Genomic DNA, 20,015 nt, shown 5'->3' with positions numbered 1-20,015 from the left:
ACTAAGTTGTATCTGTAGGTTTCCATTTGGCTAATTGGATGAGATACCACTCAGAAAACTTCATATGCAACAAAGAATGTGGACACAACTACGCTGAGCATCAGTTTACATTAATATAGACCAAATACTCTGATCCATTTAGAAATATCTGAGAATACACGAACACTTTGAGATTAAAATAAAAAATTTCCTGAATTACTCTTAAGCAAGAACATTACTTGTGCAAAGCTTCTGCACAGAAAGTGTTTGTCCATTACACTCCAAGACGTGCATGTATGAACGTACATTTGTACAAGAAACCACAGTACTCTTGTCTCGACCTAAACATATACCATGGATTGCTAAAAAAAAAAAACCAACAACCTGAAAAAAACCCAAACCAACCAGCAACAGAAAAGTCCAATAAGGAAAGTAAAAAGTCCTATACCTTGGCTATATGATCAATATGAAGTGCTCACTTGAATATCTTGGGTAGTTCAAGAACTCAAATAAGACAACAAAATAAAAACCACATAGCTACTCCATACCCCACTATTATCAGGTCAGGAGGCAATTCAACAATATAACTGTTAAAGGACCCAAACAAGGATGTGGTCTGTGACAAGCCTGGCTATATAGTCCACAGAATAATATAATGCCATTATATCACATACTAGAACATGTAGCCTTTACCATGTAAAAATTACTGCCTGTTACTTGCTATATACAGTAGAAGTGTCCTCCTGAAATTCCATTCGGATATCCTCAATTCCAAAACACATCAGATTCAAGAATAAAAATATACTCCTGTAAAAATTTAAAACTACTGAAAGTCAGGAATATTTGCTAATATAGGCATATCTAGTTATGAAACTTGCTCCAGCAATGCATCTAAGAACCCCCTCAATTGCTTCTGCTCATAAAGAAAAATAATCAGATTTCTGAAAATGTATAGCTCTCAGAGTAAAGATTACTAAACTAATTTGAATAATGTAACCTGACTGATAAAAAAAAGTGTTCCCCAGTTAATCCTCTCTCACTCACCCCACTGTATCATCACTTAGATAAATTAAGATAGCAATCTCTACTAAATTCAGTGGGATTTTTGCTCTTTACACTGCATCTGGTGAGTTCCTAAAATAGTAGGGAACACAATAACTCTAATGTAAGAAAATCCCACTTTCCTATAATTTACTGTTCCCTGTTGGAGAACGGTTATATAAAATACTATTCACGGTACCAGACAATCGGGTGTTACATTCCACATTAAAGACATGTGAATCCTGTTCCACCCCCTTTATATTTTAAAAGCATGGAAGTTTTACAGACACAGCAGGTATGTTAGGACTGTAATTTGTAACTTCTGAGCTATCTCTTCAGCTCTCAAAAACTAGCTTGCTGGGCAAATCACAGAGATTGCACTGTGTAACTAGGATATGATGTGCAGAAAATAACAGTAAGACAAGGACTAATTGTGCTCATGTTTAAGTAGGAGCTAGTTAATGAAAGTAGCTAGACATGAAAATGACACAGTGCACTTGTGTAAATTACAAGAATAATTGAGTACTTCACTTTAAAACATTTTTTAGTCAACAATCCTCTAATTCGATCCTTATATTTTTATTGATCTTTTCCATAACTTCATTTTGCCTCCCTGATACTCAACAAAACAATGCAAAATTAAGAGTGACATCTTGATGTTCTCAAATTATTTGCTGAAGGTACCACTGCTGGTTTTTATTGCTGTTGAAAGTAGATCAATATTTCTGACTGGATATTAAAAATGCAGATGTATATTCACGTGCTATGCCTTTAACTGTCGTTAAGGCTTGGGTAATAATTTTGAAGCATAATAAAATAAATCTGCAGTGATCAGGGAGAATAAATCCATCCACCCAACATACATACAAGACTGCACACGAGCATAGCGTTCGTCCTGTGAACACAGGCTAACTTTCCTCACTTGGGTAGCTCCATGAAAGCCCATAACTATTCTCTCGCGCCAAGTACCCTCTCAATTTGTCACCCGCGTAAGCTTTCCAACCTTAGTATTGGGCATTGCCTTAAGGCACAGAGTACGTGACTGCATATCTTGTACACCTCTGCTGAAAGCTTGTATAAACCTTACAGGCAAAGCTAGAAAGATGATGCTAATACAGGAGATGAGATGGCCACAAGACCAAGTTCATCACAATGACTTTGAGGTCCTTGGGTTGAAGATGCCACAGAAACATTACTTCTTTTTTTGCTTGTTTGTTTAATAACTTAAACAGTTTGGTATCTGATAGTTTAGGATGGTCAAAATCTGTATTCCTTTTAAGTCAGATAACATCTGAAGCAGTTTTTCCTATTTAATCGCTTTCTCCTGCCATCACAGTCCTTCATCACTGTAACAAGGGAGCATCTGCTCCCAAGACAGGCTCTTGTTCTCATTTCACCAGATGACTAATTAATCTTTTCTTTCAGTCTACTCTGCCACTGTAAGAAACTGTGCAATGCAAGGTGGTTGAAAGAAGGATTTATTTTTAGCTATGTCAGATAAGACTAACCATCAGACTAATCACTTGCACTTTGGCTGAAACATATGGTGAGCTTCATAGCAAAGTCTGGGAAAAAGCATATGTTGAATTTAAAATACTCACAAGATGTATATGAGTCCTTTTTTAATAACTTTCATATTCCATAAATTCTATAATAAAAAGATACCTTTAAACATTAGCAAACCATAAATATAAAGGAAATTAGATCCGACCTTCGATCCATAGAGATACTGTGGCTGTGCATTAGGCTGCTTATCTCTCTGAAACTCCTGAGAAAATGGTAGCACGGTCCGAACAAACCTATAAAAACAACATAAATAATTCATTAACTATACTTAGGTTACTAAGTGTGCACCTAATATACCTTACCCTATATAATACTGCTTTTGTCTACACATAAAATCAAAGCCAGACTGGTAGCCTTTCAGCCCAAGTTGAAACTGAGGAAGTACAGAGCCTGCATTGCCAAAAACCTCGACACAAATCACAATGCAATTCTCCATCACTTACTGGGACCTTGTTCTTTGGTGGTGTGCAGGGGTCCAAAATATTTCTCACCTCTACTCTAGCCTAGCCCAGCAGAAAACAGAAGCAACTAATAAAGTAGCAATAACTTCTCACAGAGAGCAAGGAAGTTCCTTATGCTTCCAAAATTAAGTCCTTGAGAATGAACTACACCTTCAAAGAAGAACAAGGCATTTCTATTTAATGTTTTGGAGCTTCTTCCCCCCAAAGAAACTCAAAGCAAGAGAAATACTTTAGGTTAATACCTTTAAAAAAAGGTCAGGAGGAAGGGTCGAATAATAGAATGGTTTGGGTTGGAAGGGACTTTTAGAGGTCCTCCAGCCCAACCCCCCTGCAGTGAGCAAGGACATCTTCAACCAGATCAGGTTGCTCAGAGGCCTGTCCAACCTCGCCTTCAAGGTTTCTAGGGATGCGTCTTCCACTACCTCCCTGGGCAACCCATTCCAGCGCTTCACCACCCACATTGTAAAATATTTTTTCCTTATATCCAGTCTAAATCTACCCTCCTTTAGTTTAAAACCATTACCCCTGTCCTGTCACAACAGGCCTTGCTAAAGAGATTGTCCCCATCCTTCCTATAGTCCCCTTTGTGTACTAAAAGGCCACAATAATGTCTCCCCGCAGCCTTCTCTTCTCCAGGCTGAGCAACCCCAGCTCTCTCCGCCTGTCCTCGTAGGAGAGGTGCTCCAGTCCTTGGATCATTTTTTGTAGCCTTTTGTAATCCTTGTACCAAAACTGATGTTTCAAAAGTTTGATCACACTTTAGCGTGTTCATGTACTGTTACAAATCATGTTTATCTTTACCTTTGTATATTGTTAAGAGGATGACAAGAGAACTACAAAGATATGCACTATTGCAAACGATAGGATCAAACAGCCCACTCCAAACTGAGGGCCCCAGAGTCTGAAGAACGGTGCTCGGGCAGAACTCTGCAGGCACGAGCCCTCTTGCCAACAAGCAGCACAGACCTATTCCCCTGATGTTGCCTGTAAACTGTGTAATGCACATTTTGCGCCACTACAGTTTTAGGGCAGAAAGTAGTTAATCAACATCTGCTACAATTCTGATTCTGCTTAACATTACTAAACCAAGCAAAACTATTGTGCTTGTGTTTACCGGTTGGATGGCTACTTCATTTTTTAAATTGATAAAAGGGATTTCCTGGTAAATGGTGCAAAGCTATCTATACACAAGGAAGAGGAAAAACAGCTATTTAAGAAGGGTACATCAAATGTTTATATCAAATCAGGCTGTTCTGAGTGATAGCCGAATAAAACAAATGCATCTAGGAAAAGGTTTCAGGAAAGGAAGTTTGCAGTACATCATAAAATCATAAGATACAATTACATCTTGATTTGTTTTTGTTTAAAATACATTTGAATTTAATCAATACACAAAATAAGTGAGTAATAAATAATTTTTCCTAGAAAGAACATAGAAATTCTTTTTAATACATCCATTTTCTAGCTGAAAACAAAAACAGCCATGCTAGTAAAAAATTGATTCACTCAAACATGTTGCTTACAATTATTACCACTGTGTTTTATTTCTGAGTAATCTGAATCATTCTTGTGAGAATCTATAACTTCTGGATAAGGTTTTCTGCGGTTTTTTAACCTGCTCAAAAATAGGTATTCCCATATTTTCAGCTATGTGTTCATATGTATTTCACCCCTGTCTTTCCAAAAGTACTTGTACTTGCTGAGGTCCAGGAAGTGATTGCACTTACAGATTTTGAGGAAAAAGAGATCATTTACATGTATTATTTTTTATTTTATATATATACATATAATTTAAATCTTACATTAAATTTCCTCAGTCTACAAGTTTTCCTCCTTCTCTTTCACTTACGTAGCAACTGAAAACTCTTGAGATTACTTGAATCTGTTGTCTGCACAGATATTTCATTAACGAGTTTACCAGAGATGATGTAAACATCTGATGGAATTCAAAGTAATCTGCAACATATGACAGTCCCAGAGATTACTCTGTTCTGCCTTCTTTCTCTCCAAATCCCATTCCTTTTTAAACTGACATAGATTTTCAAGTCCTAAGAAAACCTCCAAAACGAAAGAAATCAAAAGAGATACTGTGTCATTTGAGATAAGACTGTGTTTCAACATGCAGACGTACTGGGCAGGAGGTGATTAAATTAAAACCCTCACAAGGAAAAGAGTGTTTCAGAATATAAATGTGGGTGCATCCCGTGACTTGGGAAGCTGTAATTATATTTCTTTCTCTTTTCGAAAGATATTATGAATATATTTGAACTACAGTGTCATTAGTGTCTGGGAGCTAACCAGACTGTATTTGGACTGAGAAGAAATCACAGTCTCAGAAATCAAATACCAGAGAAATATTCTGAGACAGAGTCTCCAAGTTTCATTAGCTCTGTACAAACACAAGTAACTGTTGTGTGTCCCCCAGTGCTCCTCTACACTCTTGGGGGTTTATTCATCTCTAACGTTTCAGAACAGTAGCAAGATAACCGTAAAGGTTTCTTAAAGACTTGAAGCAAGCACCCATTTTATACTTTCTTGAGGGAGGTGGGAGAAAGATACCTAGAGAGGAAGAAAGAGGTTAAGAAAAGGAAGTAGGGGCAAGAGACACAGTCACTTGATATCTTACAGTGGGGCTATGGTAAGTACTGAGGATACAACAGGGAAAAGAGAGCGCACCATTCTAGGAGGTATGTGACTAATCCCAACATAACATTCAGCTAAATACTAGAGATTTCTTCTCTCACAACTAGGGGCTATATAGAAACCTTTACAGTTCAGCATCATCTGCTATTCTTCAAACTTTTTCAATGTGTGTGTGTGTTTTCTTTTTGGCATCCTGCTGGTTGGCTTCCTCCTGCTCCTCCTCCAGGAAACAGAAACATCTCTTTGAAGGACAGAAGCTCTTTGAATATGAGTGCTAAAGCTAGGCAAATTTTTACTTTCCCTCGGACACTGCTGGATGCGGGCTTTGGCATACTCCAAGATAATCAGTTGTTTTCATTTTTTTATCAGTGCTGATGATCTCACAGCGATTTATCCATTTTAATCAACGCAGGTTGTAAGCCATCAAAGTAGATTAAGCAGATGAAAAGCCGGCTGGCTTACCCAAGCTTTGCAACAGTGATTGCTAAAGGACAACATGAGCTCCAAAGTAAGTATCTTAGGGACCAGATAATGTCACATCAGTGTTTCTGTGATACCTACCAGGAAGGAGTTCATGGCAAGCACTTTACAAACTAACCTAAATGATTCTATGATTCTCATTACCGTGATATATTTAAGAAAGTAAGGAGAAATCTGAAAGAGACCACTTTGGTCAATGAACCTGCTGCCTTGCTACTGCAGGCACCAGATCAGACAGAATCTCATTCATAAACTTTCTGAGCTCCATCTCAGAAGCAGGAAGATATCACAATCCTCGCTTCCCTGCTTATACAGAAAGTGTCCCTCTGCACTTCCCTTGTCTAGTTGGTGTGAACACTTCTAACTTCCAGTCTCTCAAATTAGCTTGTCCTGTCGACCAGACCTAAGCGTAGCCCTACACCTCCTCTCTCAGTGAACGCTACATCTAACCCACCCTTCTGGAACATGAATATCAAAATACAGAGAACAGGGAGGTACAAACTGAAGTGGAAGGAACAGCAGACAAAAAAAGAGCATGAAAGAATACCAGATATCTGCCACTCCACCACTATCGATTTGGCAGAAAGACAGCTTTTTTTTTTTTTCAGGTGGGGGAAGATTAGGTGCTTGGTGTCAAATTGGATGGATTATTTGACTACTGTCACCCCTCCTTTCCATAAGCCTAAATAACTACACCTTTTGGCTCTTTGTAGCAGAAACTAGATAGTTTTCACTGCCAGTGCCGCTTTTCAGGTTTGCTCCAGCAGTGTCTGAATGGGCTGTAAGTTTTTCTGAGCAGTGACTATCACAGACTATATGCAAGACAAGACGACACAGCTGTTCTCTTGTGAAAACTAGTCTCAAAAGCAGTATGAGAGAGACAGGGAGCTCATGAAAAGAAGGGGGATGCAGGCAGGAAGACGGAAAAATAAAAAGCTGGTCTTTTTGTTCATTCTGTGGCAAATCTGTATCCTCAGAAGAAACATGTCATACTGCATTTGGAGGAGTGCTATACACATGAATTTTTAGCAGAGAATACAGATTTGAAAATGTGTTGAGAGGAGATGGAGCTACAAGTCTGACTACTGTCTCAGAAAGTTTGTATCATTTGTGTCAAGAAAGCACAGAAAACCCTCAATCCAAATAAATGTCTAGGCTTGTCTCACACTTACTCCTCTGTTAGCCCCGAATACAAAACATGCTATCATGGAAGCACAAGACCAGCTTAGAATTAGTACAGAAAATAAGGCAGGAAAAGGAACATTACAGATAGTGGGAGCACAGAACAAAAATCTGGAAGTTGTCCTTGCATCATCTGAATCCTCTGGCCAGCCCTAGTCCTCTTAACTCCACAAAGATACAGGGGAATGAAAAAAGTACCGGGGCAGGCATAAGCATGACAAAGATTCCTGGTGTGGAAAGACCTTTGACTTGAAAAAACATGCAACTGAAGGGCAAAATGAGAGAAGGCTCTTAAAAAAAAGAAACCCAAGCAGCACAGAAAAGATAACAAGTGGGAAATGTCTGTTGATGGTCACTTTCAGTATAATTGACAGGCAACAACTTAAGAGCAAAATAAGAGATAACTTTTTCATGCAGCACACAGGTTCACTGCAGACTCCTCACTACAGCACTTCATGAAAGCCAAAGACTCACATGGCTTTAAAAAAAAAAGAACTGGACAAAGCAATGGGGGAAAAAAATACCTGTAAAGGGCCTGAAATGCACTAAGATCCTACCATTTTTGTTTTAAAGAAAAACCTGATCATTGCTAGAGGCTGGCACATTTCCTGGGAGAAGAATCACCACAAGCCTCCCTCGTTTTCATACTTGGCCTCTGCATGGCTGCTACCAGCATCAAGACACTGGCCTAGAGAGGGCTTTGACCTCACCTGCAGTTCGTATACTTACGCCATTACCCAAAAGTTTGTTCTCTTTCTTTCTTGATTGACAACAAGTAGATTAAAAACAACCTTGGATTTCACTGCTAATGCCCATCCACAGAGGTTCCCTCGCTCATGTCCCCCATTCACTTCACAAACAGTTGCACCTGAGCCTGGACACAGTTGTGCAGCTGGCCAGCACTAATGAGACTAAATTTCAGAAAACTGGCAACTGCAATTATTAAATTGCTAAATCTTAATAGCAACCTCATTGTTTAATCTCAGTACATTATCAGATATAAAAAACCCAAACAAATCCGAAGTCCCAAATAATTAAACATGCAACATGTTTCAATACTTCTGCATGAATAGCTTTAGTCTTTCAACCAAGCCTGCAGGGTTTCTAAACACTCGAACTCTTTTACAAATGTTTGAAATCATCACATTCAAGCATTCTTGGAAAAACAGCTTCAAAAGGTACTGGGTACAAGTTAATCTGACCAAAACACTAACTTTAAAAGAAGGACCCTTACACCTAGGCTGTGGTCAAATTAATAAAAGGCAAGCCACAGGTATTCAACCCCTCACCACCAAGCAACCTCTCTGCTTTTCATCATACTTATTTCTCTTTCTTCCAGCCTTTCATTGTTACTTTTCTTCCCTTGTTTACACATAGCTTTCATGCAAGACATTAATTCTTGACTCTTGATAGGTAAACTAGCAGCTCTCACAGAGCTCCTCACTGTGTACTCCTTCCTGTATTTGCACAAAACAACCTCTACAGCTGAATACAGAGAGAGCTCATCAATTTAAAGTTCATGCTACCAGTAAGGCAGCAACAGATATAATGAATGTGCTTAGGAACTATAAAAGGGCTAGAAACTGTCCTCTCTCCCAGCAAAGGTATCAATGGGCACTGTTTAGCATGTGCAACACACAGGGTAATTCTCTTCACTCTACTGTTTTTGACTGAAACAAAAGCAATTCTGTGATGAAACTGGACACATGGCACACATACTGCCTAAGATCTGGCTCCCTTATCATCTCTTAAATTAATGATCCTGAATTACTTATCCAACAAACTTAAGGATCAGCATAATTCAATTCATGCATACAATTTTTGAACAGACCAGCAACAGTCCTACAGGATCCAGCTAATGTCCTTTGGCTGTCCACGCTCACTTCCCAAGCACTGTGGTCTGCAGTACGGCAGTCCTTAAAGCCAGGATGAACATGGGCTGAATTGTACAGGAGCTATTGAATGCCTTTCATTAAAGCTGACAGGTGAAGGATCTACGTTTTACCAAGATTTTCTTCAAAAATTATGCTTACACAATTCTTAATGCACAGAATATTCCATTACCGATCTCTAGATACATCAACTGCACAGTAGCTTCCTTGGAAATACATTCAACCCTCCTGTGCAGACAGATTCATGTAACAGAAGCTCCTTGGCTAAAACTTAACCACAAATTCAAAAAACCACTCCTCCCCCCCCACCCCAACAGAATTTTGCAACATAGCCAATATGGAAGATGTCAGGGAAAGCTCTCCAAGGCAACAGTGATAAATGACAACAGGCTTCCTCCTCTTCCTTCAGTTCAATATTCAATACCGTTTTACTGTCACTTCACAGCACTTTAACCAAAACCTGGGTAAAGGCTAAAAGCAACACAAATCCTAAAAGCAGCCCACAAGCAGGAAGCCCAGAAATGCAAAGTCCCAAGCACTGTGCCTTCCACTTATTCAGACTTCAGATACTACCTTTCTCTATTTCCATTATTCACTGTCCTTAAAGGCTGCAACTGTAGTTGCAGTGAATGCTGAACTCTTCCATTCTCCAGTAAACAATCCTTTTCTTCACAAGAATGAAGAATCAGGAATATCACTTTATTTCTATCACCGCACAGTTGATGATCCTGTTTACCAAAATACCTTCCTGATATGCACTTTGCAGTATTTTTGGACACCCTTTATTTTTCAGCATATCAGCTGAAAAATTTCAGCATTTAGGCTAAGTCATTAAAATGTCAGAATTTGGATGCTGTGGTTACATTTGACTTCTATTGTGAACATATAACAGGCTTTCATCCATTTGACAGTACTTAGTAAAATTACTCATGCTGCTTCACTTCAAGTAAAGCATTAGAAGTGAAAAACACACTAAATGAATGGAGGGACTTGTCAGCATTTGCTAGGAAAGAAGTTGCAGGGGGGTGGTAGAACAACTGCTGAGAACAAAAAGCTCCCCTGCTAACCTGTTAGTGGATCCATTGTAGCAGTAGTTTGGAAGGAAATCATAATTGAGTTCCCAAAAGACATGAAGAGTGATTCTTCCATAAGGGGCTGACACATTGTGATTGGCTTCCCTGAACATGGCATCGAAGCTGTCCAAGGTCATATATCTACTCAGAAGCTTGTGAGTCATTTTGTTTACCTCTATCAAGCCATCCAGCTCCTACAAAAAACAAGAGGAAAGAATGTGAGCAGTGCATTTAATAAAGTGGAGAAACTTATTAGTTAAACTATTAGTATCAGTTGCTTACTGAGGAAACCAAGCAGTTTTCAGCAGAAATTATTTTGCATTTTAAAACAAACAAACAAAAATCCCAAAAAACAAACTAAAAGAAAAAAAAGGAGTATAGTGGGGGGACACTACCTTAGCCCTGCCACTTCATAACTCAAGAGAGAGAGCCTACGATCTAAGAAATGCATCAACAGTTTCTGTTCACGTAGCTACTTAGAAAACCCTTACGTAACAAAGAGAAACTACATTTAATTCATAAAAAGGCTATAACACAAGCACTGAAAAGTCATGAAAAGCCAGGCTCCTGCACAGCTGTATGGCCTCAGTATTTACCTTCAGTAAAGGATGAAACAAAATCAAGGTAGTTAACTGCATGACACAATCTCACAGGGAAAAAAAACTTATTATGGAAAGACCAATGGTAAACCTTCTTGCATAACTTTTAATTTTGTTTCATTCCAGCAGAACTCAATGTGTCTGACATTTTTCTTGGGGACTGCATATTTACTTGTCAAATTCATGCTGTCTGGAAATTCAATTTATTTGTTAGCATTTTAATCAGGAAACTTACTCAAAAAGGCACCTCAATATTGCACAGATGCTCACCTTCCACAGGCACAAGTCAGATCTCATTCTTCCGCAAAAAAAATTATTATTATTTCGTCAACGCTACAAAACCAAGCTGCCTGGATAAACAAATTCATTTTGATTCTACCAGGCACAGGGCTGTTTTGTTTTGGTCTGCAGTTTACCTATATGCATGAACCAATGTGGGCATTTACAAAAATTTAAATCACAAGAATGCTCATTTTCCTTGTTTCCTCATAGCCCCTAGTATATGCCCTCTCTACAGATGCCCTCATTTGTAGCACGTTTATGTTTTTCTGGGCAAGGAAAGAACAAGGTTCTCAGTCTCAACAGGATCAGGACTCGCACAGTCCCGTGTACAGCAGCATACTCCAGAGCACTGCATTAGGTCAGGCCAAAGCATGGTTTGAACTGAGATGCAGGCTAAGGTATGGGGTGAAAAAATGATAGCACGTCAGAATCAAAGTCCACAATACACTACAATGGCAACAGAGGATTTGCCAGTATAATTTATGGTATAGCTGCAGGTGACTAATTACACTAGAAAAAAATGCCTTTTGCAAGAATAAGCTGCTTCTCTGGTAAGGGATTTTGTCAATCTAGGCCTAGTAAACCAGACAAACTTCAACCATAGCATCGTATGATTTCATGCTTACAGAAAAATGAAACTAAAACATCGTAGTGAACCGTTTTGTTATTTTTCTAATAAGACTGCTTAAATTCCTTCCCATTTGTATATATATTTAACTAAGGTTTAGGATAAAACGAGTTTGCCAGTTAGTCACTCAGCCTTTCCCTCCAGGAATGAATATACAACTATTCACCGAGAGACTGTCTAGAGGACATCTAGCAAAACCTGAGAAAACTTTTTTGCTTTGCCATTAAAAAGCAAACACAGCTTTATAACGGGGGAGAAAAGTGCTAGATGTCTATCAATCTCAATGCAAATAAAAGAAATTAGAAAGTAAAACATAATATAAAAACATTAAATTAAGTTTAAAATAATAATGATGATAATTATGACGATAATACTAATACTACTACTACTAATAACAACAACAACAAAAATAACAAGCACTCTAGAGTCCTAACTGCAGTGTTAGCGATCTGGCAAAACTGCAACACAACACTCACCACAATGGAAGTCAAATCCTCACTTTCAAATCGACCAATTGCCAGTTCCATTGACCTGTACATGGCTGCTGAAATTCGCTGAGTGATCAGTCGGTTCAGGTCTATTGACCTCCCGAGAAGCTAAAGCAAAAATGCCATGAAGTTTTGAAGTGAGAGTCAAGTTACGAGACAAACTGTACAAGGGCTATGACACTCCACAGATTAACAGACTCTTACATGGTAAACTCGCATTCCGAACACACAGAAACAAAGCAGATGGATAAAATTTATAAATGCATGAACAAATTAAGTATTACAATTACATCCCAATTCTCACAAAAACAAGTAAAACCACATGTTCCATTTATAACTAAGTATTTATATCAGCATTTTATGCTTCCATGACATGGTGCCAACAACATATTGAAAACTGGTGAAAGACATTATTAGGAAGACAACGCTACCACACATGACATTCCCATTTGACTTGTGTTTCCTTAACTGCAACAGACATTTGCATTAAAACAGGATCTTTTAAGTTTGGGGTTTTTTTCTTAATTTACTCCTTCACATGACAAAAAAGCTGATTCTCAAATGTCAGTTATGCCACTTACATGACAGGACAAAAAGCACAGAAAGAGTTTCATATACCTACATTTATGTAGGTATATAAAAGCTACATTTGCACCATTGGAAAATTGCCAAGCAACTTGAATACAACAAAGTATGAGTTAACTCACTTGGACATGTCTCTGTTTCAGCAATGTCTCGTAGCGGTTGGACTGTAGCAACTGGATGGTTGCTCCCTGATTCTTGCATTCTGAACGTAATCGTTTATCCAGAAGCAGGCTATTAAGAAAGGAAGAAAATGCTTACAGTATATTAGACAGCAAAGCAGAGCAGAAATGCATGAATAGAAGTTCTCACTAGTGGAATAGCTACCTGCCAGCCATTGCCTTGTAGTATGCAAATATTTGGTCTGCCAGCTTGTAGACAAATTGGTCAAAACATAGGTTTACCTTGGGGGAAAAAAAAATTGTGCATTTAGAGATACTTAAAATTAAAGGAGGGGACCTTATCCAAGACCTCCCACTGTTCATCAAATATAATTAAGAAAGTTAATGGATGCAAATTTCCCTATACACGAGAAGATGACGTTCAGTCTTCAACATTAACGTGAGGCATTTTGCACAGGTCTACAGGTTTCCTCACAACATATCACCCAACCAGTTACCCATCTTCTAGTCTTTCTTCCCAGCTGGTCTATTACCTCCAACTGTCCTGAATCTCTTATAATAGGTCTTGGCCTTTAGCATAATTTTCACATTCAGATACAGACTATTTTTCTCCAGTAGGTAAGGTTACTTTACCTCTGCCTCAATCTCATCATAGAGGAACTGCTTCTTAAATTTAGTAAGTGCATAATGAGCACTGTCATTATAAAGGTCCAAAGAATACAGAACATACCTGAATGAAAAAGAATTAAAAAAAAGTTACACCTCTATAGAAATTATGATTCTTTAGGATGGTGCAATCAAGATGATGTAAGCCAGTCAATATTATAACCGACATGTTTGCATGAACCACAGAATCATTTTTGGTTGAGTTTTATATATAAAGAATCACACTTTCTCCTTTACAAAACTCTTTTGTTACTTCAAGAAATTGTATAGATAAGTTTGCAGTCTGAAACTTGTTTTCTAGATGTAGCTTTCCATCAAAATGGAACTAGTGCTTTTACCACTATGCATATTTGACATCTTTGAGGAGTAAGTAAGGAGAACTCACTCAGGCAATAATATGTTTGGCTGGTGCAATGATACTTATATGAAAGGTTTCTTATTTCAATTACTCATTTCAAAAAGTAAACTTTGAGAATCTGTAAATCAGCAAATATAAGAGAAGAATATATGAAGGTTTATAATACTTTCTCAGTGTCTGCTTGTTAAAACCAATTAAAGCAGTAACATTATAATACAGAGTGACTATTGTTAAGAATAATCATTCAACTGAAGAGCAGAAGTAGGTCTTACTCCATCATTGATGCCTCTTTGGTCTCCAAAATATGGTCTGTCAGAATCCAAGGCATGGACATCTCAATGGGAAACTGGATTCTTCTGCCCATGGTCAGCTCTAAGAAGAATTCCCTGAACCACAGCTGGGACAGATCACAGCATTGCTGCAGGGTTTCTTTTGGAATAAATAAGGAAGAATTACTCTTCTTACAGAAATAGATTAAGAACAATACAACTGTGATTCTGATGATGCAATGTGAAACAAAAAAGCAGGCCTGAGTAACTAGAGCTACACCTAGCCCAAATATGTAAACCAAATTCAAAACGTAATGCCCATTACTTTTTCAAAGAGTTCTGAACTTCATGTTGGCCCACAAAGTGGTGCCTCATTACAGAAAAAAGTGTGGAAGTAAACCAGGCTACCAGTTAAATGGAAAAACTATGTACACCAATAAAGGGGGACTTCTAGTTTGATTTCTCAGCTGGGGGCTGAGAAAGCCGTACACTGAACTTGGGAAGCAGCAGGTGAAGGAGACCAAATTGTACCAGATCCACTAGTACCATCTCTCCCTCTGGAGGACTGAATCACTCCACAGGTTCCTGTTGATCAGATGGGCAGGAAATGACAGACAGACACATGAAGGAGGAATTAAAACAGGAAGTTTTTTAAGCCGCTGTCAAGGACACGAAGGTGTGCTTCCCACCTCTCCAGGAAACACTCAGCACAAGCCTCCTTTTGCAGAAGGCTTCACAATCAAAATGGGAATGAACTCTTTGCATTAAGATCTTCTGAAGGCCTTTTGAAGCACTGCTCCCCGGCAGCATTATGACTGACATTAAGAGGCTCCCCCTTCTCTGAGGCCAAAGGAGTCCATTAGCAAAACAAAAATGAAAGACAACACAGCATGGTGATGACAAAGACTAGGTACATTCAATGTCAGTAGGTGAATTCTTTAGGACAGCATGTTTCCGATTACAATTAACTGAATAGTAAGAGTAGTGAAATGACATCAAATTTACCACAACAGAGAATTTGTTTCCTCTGTACTTAAAACAGAAACAAAAAACCCCAAAAAACTCAAAGCACAAAAACTACTTCCTTTTCAAAATTTCAATGTGTATAGGCTTATCTGTCCCTTGTTTATATAAATGCATACATTAAAAAAAGGGAGGTAACATATGAAGTTTGACACATTATAAACGAATGTATAACAAGTCAAAATAAAAATCCCACCACAATACTGAATATCACTTCTCAGAAAAAGTTCGGACAGACCAACGCTTTTGATAAATAAACCAAAGGTAAGTTGGCTTAGGCAATCGGAAACATTTTCCAGTTCGTGTTAGAGGTGTTAGGACATGCTAAGCTGGACACTGATCATCTACATATCTTACCACTGAAATTTATCAAATGAGTGTAGAAGAAAGACTCGCGATGGAATTTTTCTATGTCCAATATGGTGGGTCCCTCAAGGCTACTTCTCAAGGTTTTCTTGGAACCACTTTTGTCAGCAATGAGGGACTCTAACATAGTTCTCACCATGTAAAGCTGTATCATTAAAGGAAACAATTGTGGTGGAAAGGGGGGGGAAAAAAGGAAAATACACATGGTACATTAGTTGAGCAACACTGAGAATTACTATCAGTAAGCGACTGCTCCACTTTAAATTGAAAAATGGCACTGTGTGGGTAAAAGCCTTTCAGGCAAGAGGAACAGATGCAACGCTATCCTATGCACCAGCACGAACGCCTACCCATGCCAAGGGGACCTCCACTGACACTTAGCAGCAGACCATTTGCAGTGGAACAGTTCACATCACCACAAAAGTAAAAGTAATAAGTAATGTCTTACCACCAAAGTTTAAAAGAGGCGGATAGATGTAGGACTGCCTCAGAAACTTGTGTGTCACATGCATTAGCTTTTCCAGTCCCAGAGCCTTGAGCTGCTTCAACAGCTCAGCAGAGTTTAAGGACTCTGTCATAGTGCGAACCATGTAGAGCTAAAAACCAACAGACAGGGGCAGGCAGGGGAGAGAGAATCCGTTAATAAAAACACATGGGTAAATAAGAAAGGGGAAACAGAAGCAGAGAAAATGTGTTAGTTTGTTAAAAACGAAAAGCAGCACAGTAAGCATGCAGAGGAGGACATACAGAAAGGTTTCTTCAGAGTAATCACTGCAATCCGGTGCTCCCTCAAGCAAAAGGAAAAAGTTCCCGTTCACTTCAGAGGACGCTCAGAGCGCCATTAGTTTCTCAACTGATTTCCATGTATTACCAATTCATACATAGCCATTTTAGAACTGCATAAAACTGAGAAAAACCTATCTAAAAATCTATATATTCGTCTCCCCTTCCTCCCGTCAGCCAAGACAGACAAGTGTGCCAGCCCAAGAGCAGAAAAAGCAGACAGAACCTTGTACTCTAAATAGCCTGTTGCAGCCAGTGAAACAAAGCCTTTAAACAAACCAAGCACAGGAGAAGCACCATGGTGGTGACATTTGATTTTTTTCCACCCAGAAAATTAGAAAATCAAAACATTTTTTTCCAATCCCCACAACAAAATCTTTATTAAACACATCTTAGCACAATTTAAGCAACTTTTTATTACCAAGGTTATTATCCATACATGCTCGCTTCCCCACAGCTTAAAATATACTATTTACAAACCACAGTGGCCTTAAATTTTTTACCCTAAGTGCTCAGTACCTCATTTTCTCAGATGAGCTATGAATACCAGATCATACACTCTCCAACCAAATTCACAAAGAAAATAAAAAAGATAATTATATGGAGGTAACAAGAACAAGCACCTAGGTATGGGATTTCAATGACTATCACAGAAAACACACTTGAAATACCTCTTGTTTTAGTGGCAGCAGCAGATTAAACAGATTTTAGGGAGCGGTTTTATCATTCATTACTGAATAGTAAGAGGGATCTTGTCGGAAGCCAAATACTCTCCCATATTTTACAGGCAATCATTTATATTTTAAACGTATTTTAAAACTACATAAACATCTATTGAACAATGGGGTTTAACAAAAAGAGGAATTACCAGGGAGTCAGTCAAGAGGTAAATCAATTAATTCAAAAATATTAATTAATTAACATTAGGAGCTCATTGAGAAAATATTTCTTCCCAGTAAGTCAAATTAAAGAGATTGATTCATAGTTTTTCCAAGTTTTCAGAGTAGAGAGTGACAGCAACCCAGACAGAGGATTTTGATTAAGTATATATAAATTTTGTAAATATAAAACTAATCAGAGTAGGTTTTGAACATTAAGAAATAAAAAAGACCCTGCAAATTTTAAATCGTTCAGGCCAGAGAGAAAACATTTCATGCCATAATTGTTGACAGGTATCACAACCACCAAACAGGAAAATACCTGAGTGCTGGAGGGTCCCACTGCACGCCTCGGGACCTTGATGTCAAAACCACTTTTGGGGTCCTTCTCTCCCCTTAGAGCTGGGTCATTGAACGGCTCGTGGCCAGCTTCCCAGTCACAGACTGTCTTTCTGATGGCCTGCAAAACACTGAACACAATTCACGCTACTTCAGACTGGCATGCATCCCATTGCATTGAGGAGATCATTTTACTTTTTATGCACTCTTCCACATGCACAGAAACTTTGCCACAGCATTCAGGAGCTCGGGCTAGCTCAGAGCAGCCGCAAACGATTTCGTCAACAACTTCAAGAATGCCACATCCGTGAAAAGAAATCGCTTTGCACTGTTATCAGAAAGGATAGTGCAGAGCCCTTCTCTGTTGGAAGAAAGCTGACCTCTGAAATTGGTTTACCAGAGACAAAAGTCACATGTCAAGACATCACCCCTGCAATCCTTAGCAAGCGCATCAAGCCATTTTGTTCTTCTAAACCACAAAAAGCAAATTATTCCATCAAACCAAAGCAGATTACTAACCAAAGAGAGACAATTCAGGTTTGAAATGAAAAGAAACAGTAAAAATCCTGTTTCCTGCAGAAGCCCAGAATTCAGCTGGAATTTATATAGCCAGCCTCGTACTTCTAACTCCAAATACTGAACTGGACTTCAGATGCTTGACAGAAACACAGCCTGCCATGTCCTCTGCTGAGCTGAATGATCAAGCAAACATATCCTCCCAGACCTGAGCAGGTATAAAAATAATAGTTCCCTATTTCATGAAAGTCCCTGGAACAAACTCCAAGACAGACTCTCCCTGCAAACTTGATAATTTGAAGTAATTTGTTTATTTTTAGCTTATGATGGTTTTTTTGTGGCAGCCAGAGCATTTAGCAATAGCCCAAGTAGCCAAAGACTTTCACCTCTGAGAGCTTTGCAGTGAAACATGGGAGTAAATGGTAAGCAAGTCAAGATTAAAAGCAAACAATTAGAGACAAAAGATAAGGTCATGAAATGCCAACAGTCCCTGTGGGAAGACAGAGCACTTGGAAGAGAAGCATAAGGCTAATAAGCCAAAAGCAGCAGAAACTGAGAAAGAAGACAGGATGCTAAGAGGGCAGAGATAAGACTGTGGGGTGGGGTGTAAACATGAGACACAAGACGACACACTGGAGTCAAAGAAGGTGGACAGTACACCCTTCTTCAAAATAAAAATACTAGTCTTGCTTTCAGTATTACAGTATGTACCTTTCCTTAAAATAAAAATAAACTACAGGCCACACAGGACTTCCTGTGGTAGTCCTAAGTGGCTTAAGACAGCCTGGACTCTTACGGTAGCCATGTTCACAGCCATTAATTTTTGACTCAACTTCAGACTTCTTCCACTTCCAATATATATTCAATCAAGCTAACTTTGAATACCAGACTAGTAGGGGAGTTGTCCTGGTTTCAGCTGGGGTAGAGTTAAATTTCTTCGTAGTAGCTGGTATGGGGCCATGTTTTGGATTTGTGCTGGGAACAGGGGTGATAATGCAGAGATGTTTTAGTCGTTGCTAAGTAGCACTTACACTGGTCAAGGACTTTTTCAGCTCCCCAGGCTCTGCCGGGTGCACAAGAAGCCGGGAGGGGGCACAGCCGGGACAGCTGACCCAAACTGACCAAAGGGATATTCCATACCATATGGCGTCATGCTCAGTATATAAAGCTGGGGGAAGAAGAAGGAAGCGGGGGACGTTTGGAGTGATGGCATTTGTCTTCCCAAGTACCGCTTATGTGTGATGGAGCCCTGCTTTCCTGGAGACGGCTGAGCACCTGCCTGCCCATGGGAAGCACTGAATTAATTCCTTGTTTTGCTTTGCTTGCATGTACAGCTTTTGCTTTACCTATTAAACTGTCTTTATCTCAACCCATGAGTTGCCTCACTTTGAATCTTCCGATTCTCTTCCCCATCCCACCAGGGGGGAGCGGCCGAGCAGCTGTGTGGTGCTTGGTTGCAGACTGGGGCTAAACCACAACAGAAGTACAGACTTAAAGAGGCAAAATTTAACAGCTGTGCAATTCTGGGACAAATGTAGTAAGATTTGTGAAAAAGAATACAGGAGAAGATGAAAACAGGAATGTTACCTCTGAATGACATTTTTCTTCTTTTTAATGGCTTGTCTTAATGGCTCTCTAAGTGTCACCTGGGCAAAGTCTTGAAGAGCTGCATAAATGGTATGGCGAATGGCATGATTGAAAACACTTTCCATCCTTCCCATCAGCACCTGAAGACCTTTGATCATGGCAATCACCTAAAAAAAAAAAAAAAAAACCACACACCAAAACACCACAACTGT

The 20,015-nt window shown here is 39.0% G+C and overlaps 1 protein-coding gene across 3 annotated transcripts in view; it reads right to left on the bottom strand.

The window, feature by feature from the left end:
- Positions 1–20,015, bottom strand: part of CYFIP1 (cytoplasmic FMR1 interacting protein 1) — a 77,970-nt gene that overhangs the window by 26,812 nt on the left and 31,143 nt on the right. For 2 of the 3 annotated variants that reach the window (XM_064438141.1, XM_064438132.1), the window contains 10 exons: positions 19,804–19,970; positions 17,684–17,831; positions 15,692–15,845; positions 14,315–14,471; positions 13,652–13,748; positions 13,224–13,300; positions 13,022–13,130; positions 12,303–12,422; positions 10,312–10,511; positions 2,732–2,819 (listed from right to left, as the gene is read on the bottom strand). In XM_064438141.1, coding sequence (XP_064294211.1) covers positions 2,732–2,819; positions 10,312–10,511; positions 12,303–12,422; positions 13,022–13,130; positions 13,224–13,300; positions 13,652–13,748; positions 14,315–14,471; positions 15,692–15,845; positions 17,684–17,831; positions 19,804–19,970 — 1,317 coding nt within the window. Of the gene's footprint in view, positions 1–2,731; positions 2,820–10,311; positions 10,512–12,302; positions 12,423–13,021; positions 13,131–13,223; positions 13,301–13,651; positions 13,749–14,314; positions 14,472–15,691; positions 15,846–16,148; positions 16,297–17,683; positions 17,832–19,803; positions 19,971–20,015 lie in introns of all 3 variants that reach the window. The other variant, XM_064438151.1, reaches the window with a different exon arrangement.

Source organism: Phalacrocorax carbo, chromosome 1, assembly GCF_963921805.1.
Source record: "Phalacrocorax carbo chromosome 1, bPhaCar2.1, whole genome shotgun sequence".
Taxonomy (NCBI): domain Eukaryota; kingdom Metazoa; phylum Chordata; class Aves; order Suliformes; family Phalacrocoracidae; genus Phalacrocorax; species Phalacrocorax carbo.
This window is presented reverse-complemented; position numbering and strand designations above follow the sequence as displayed.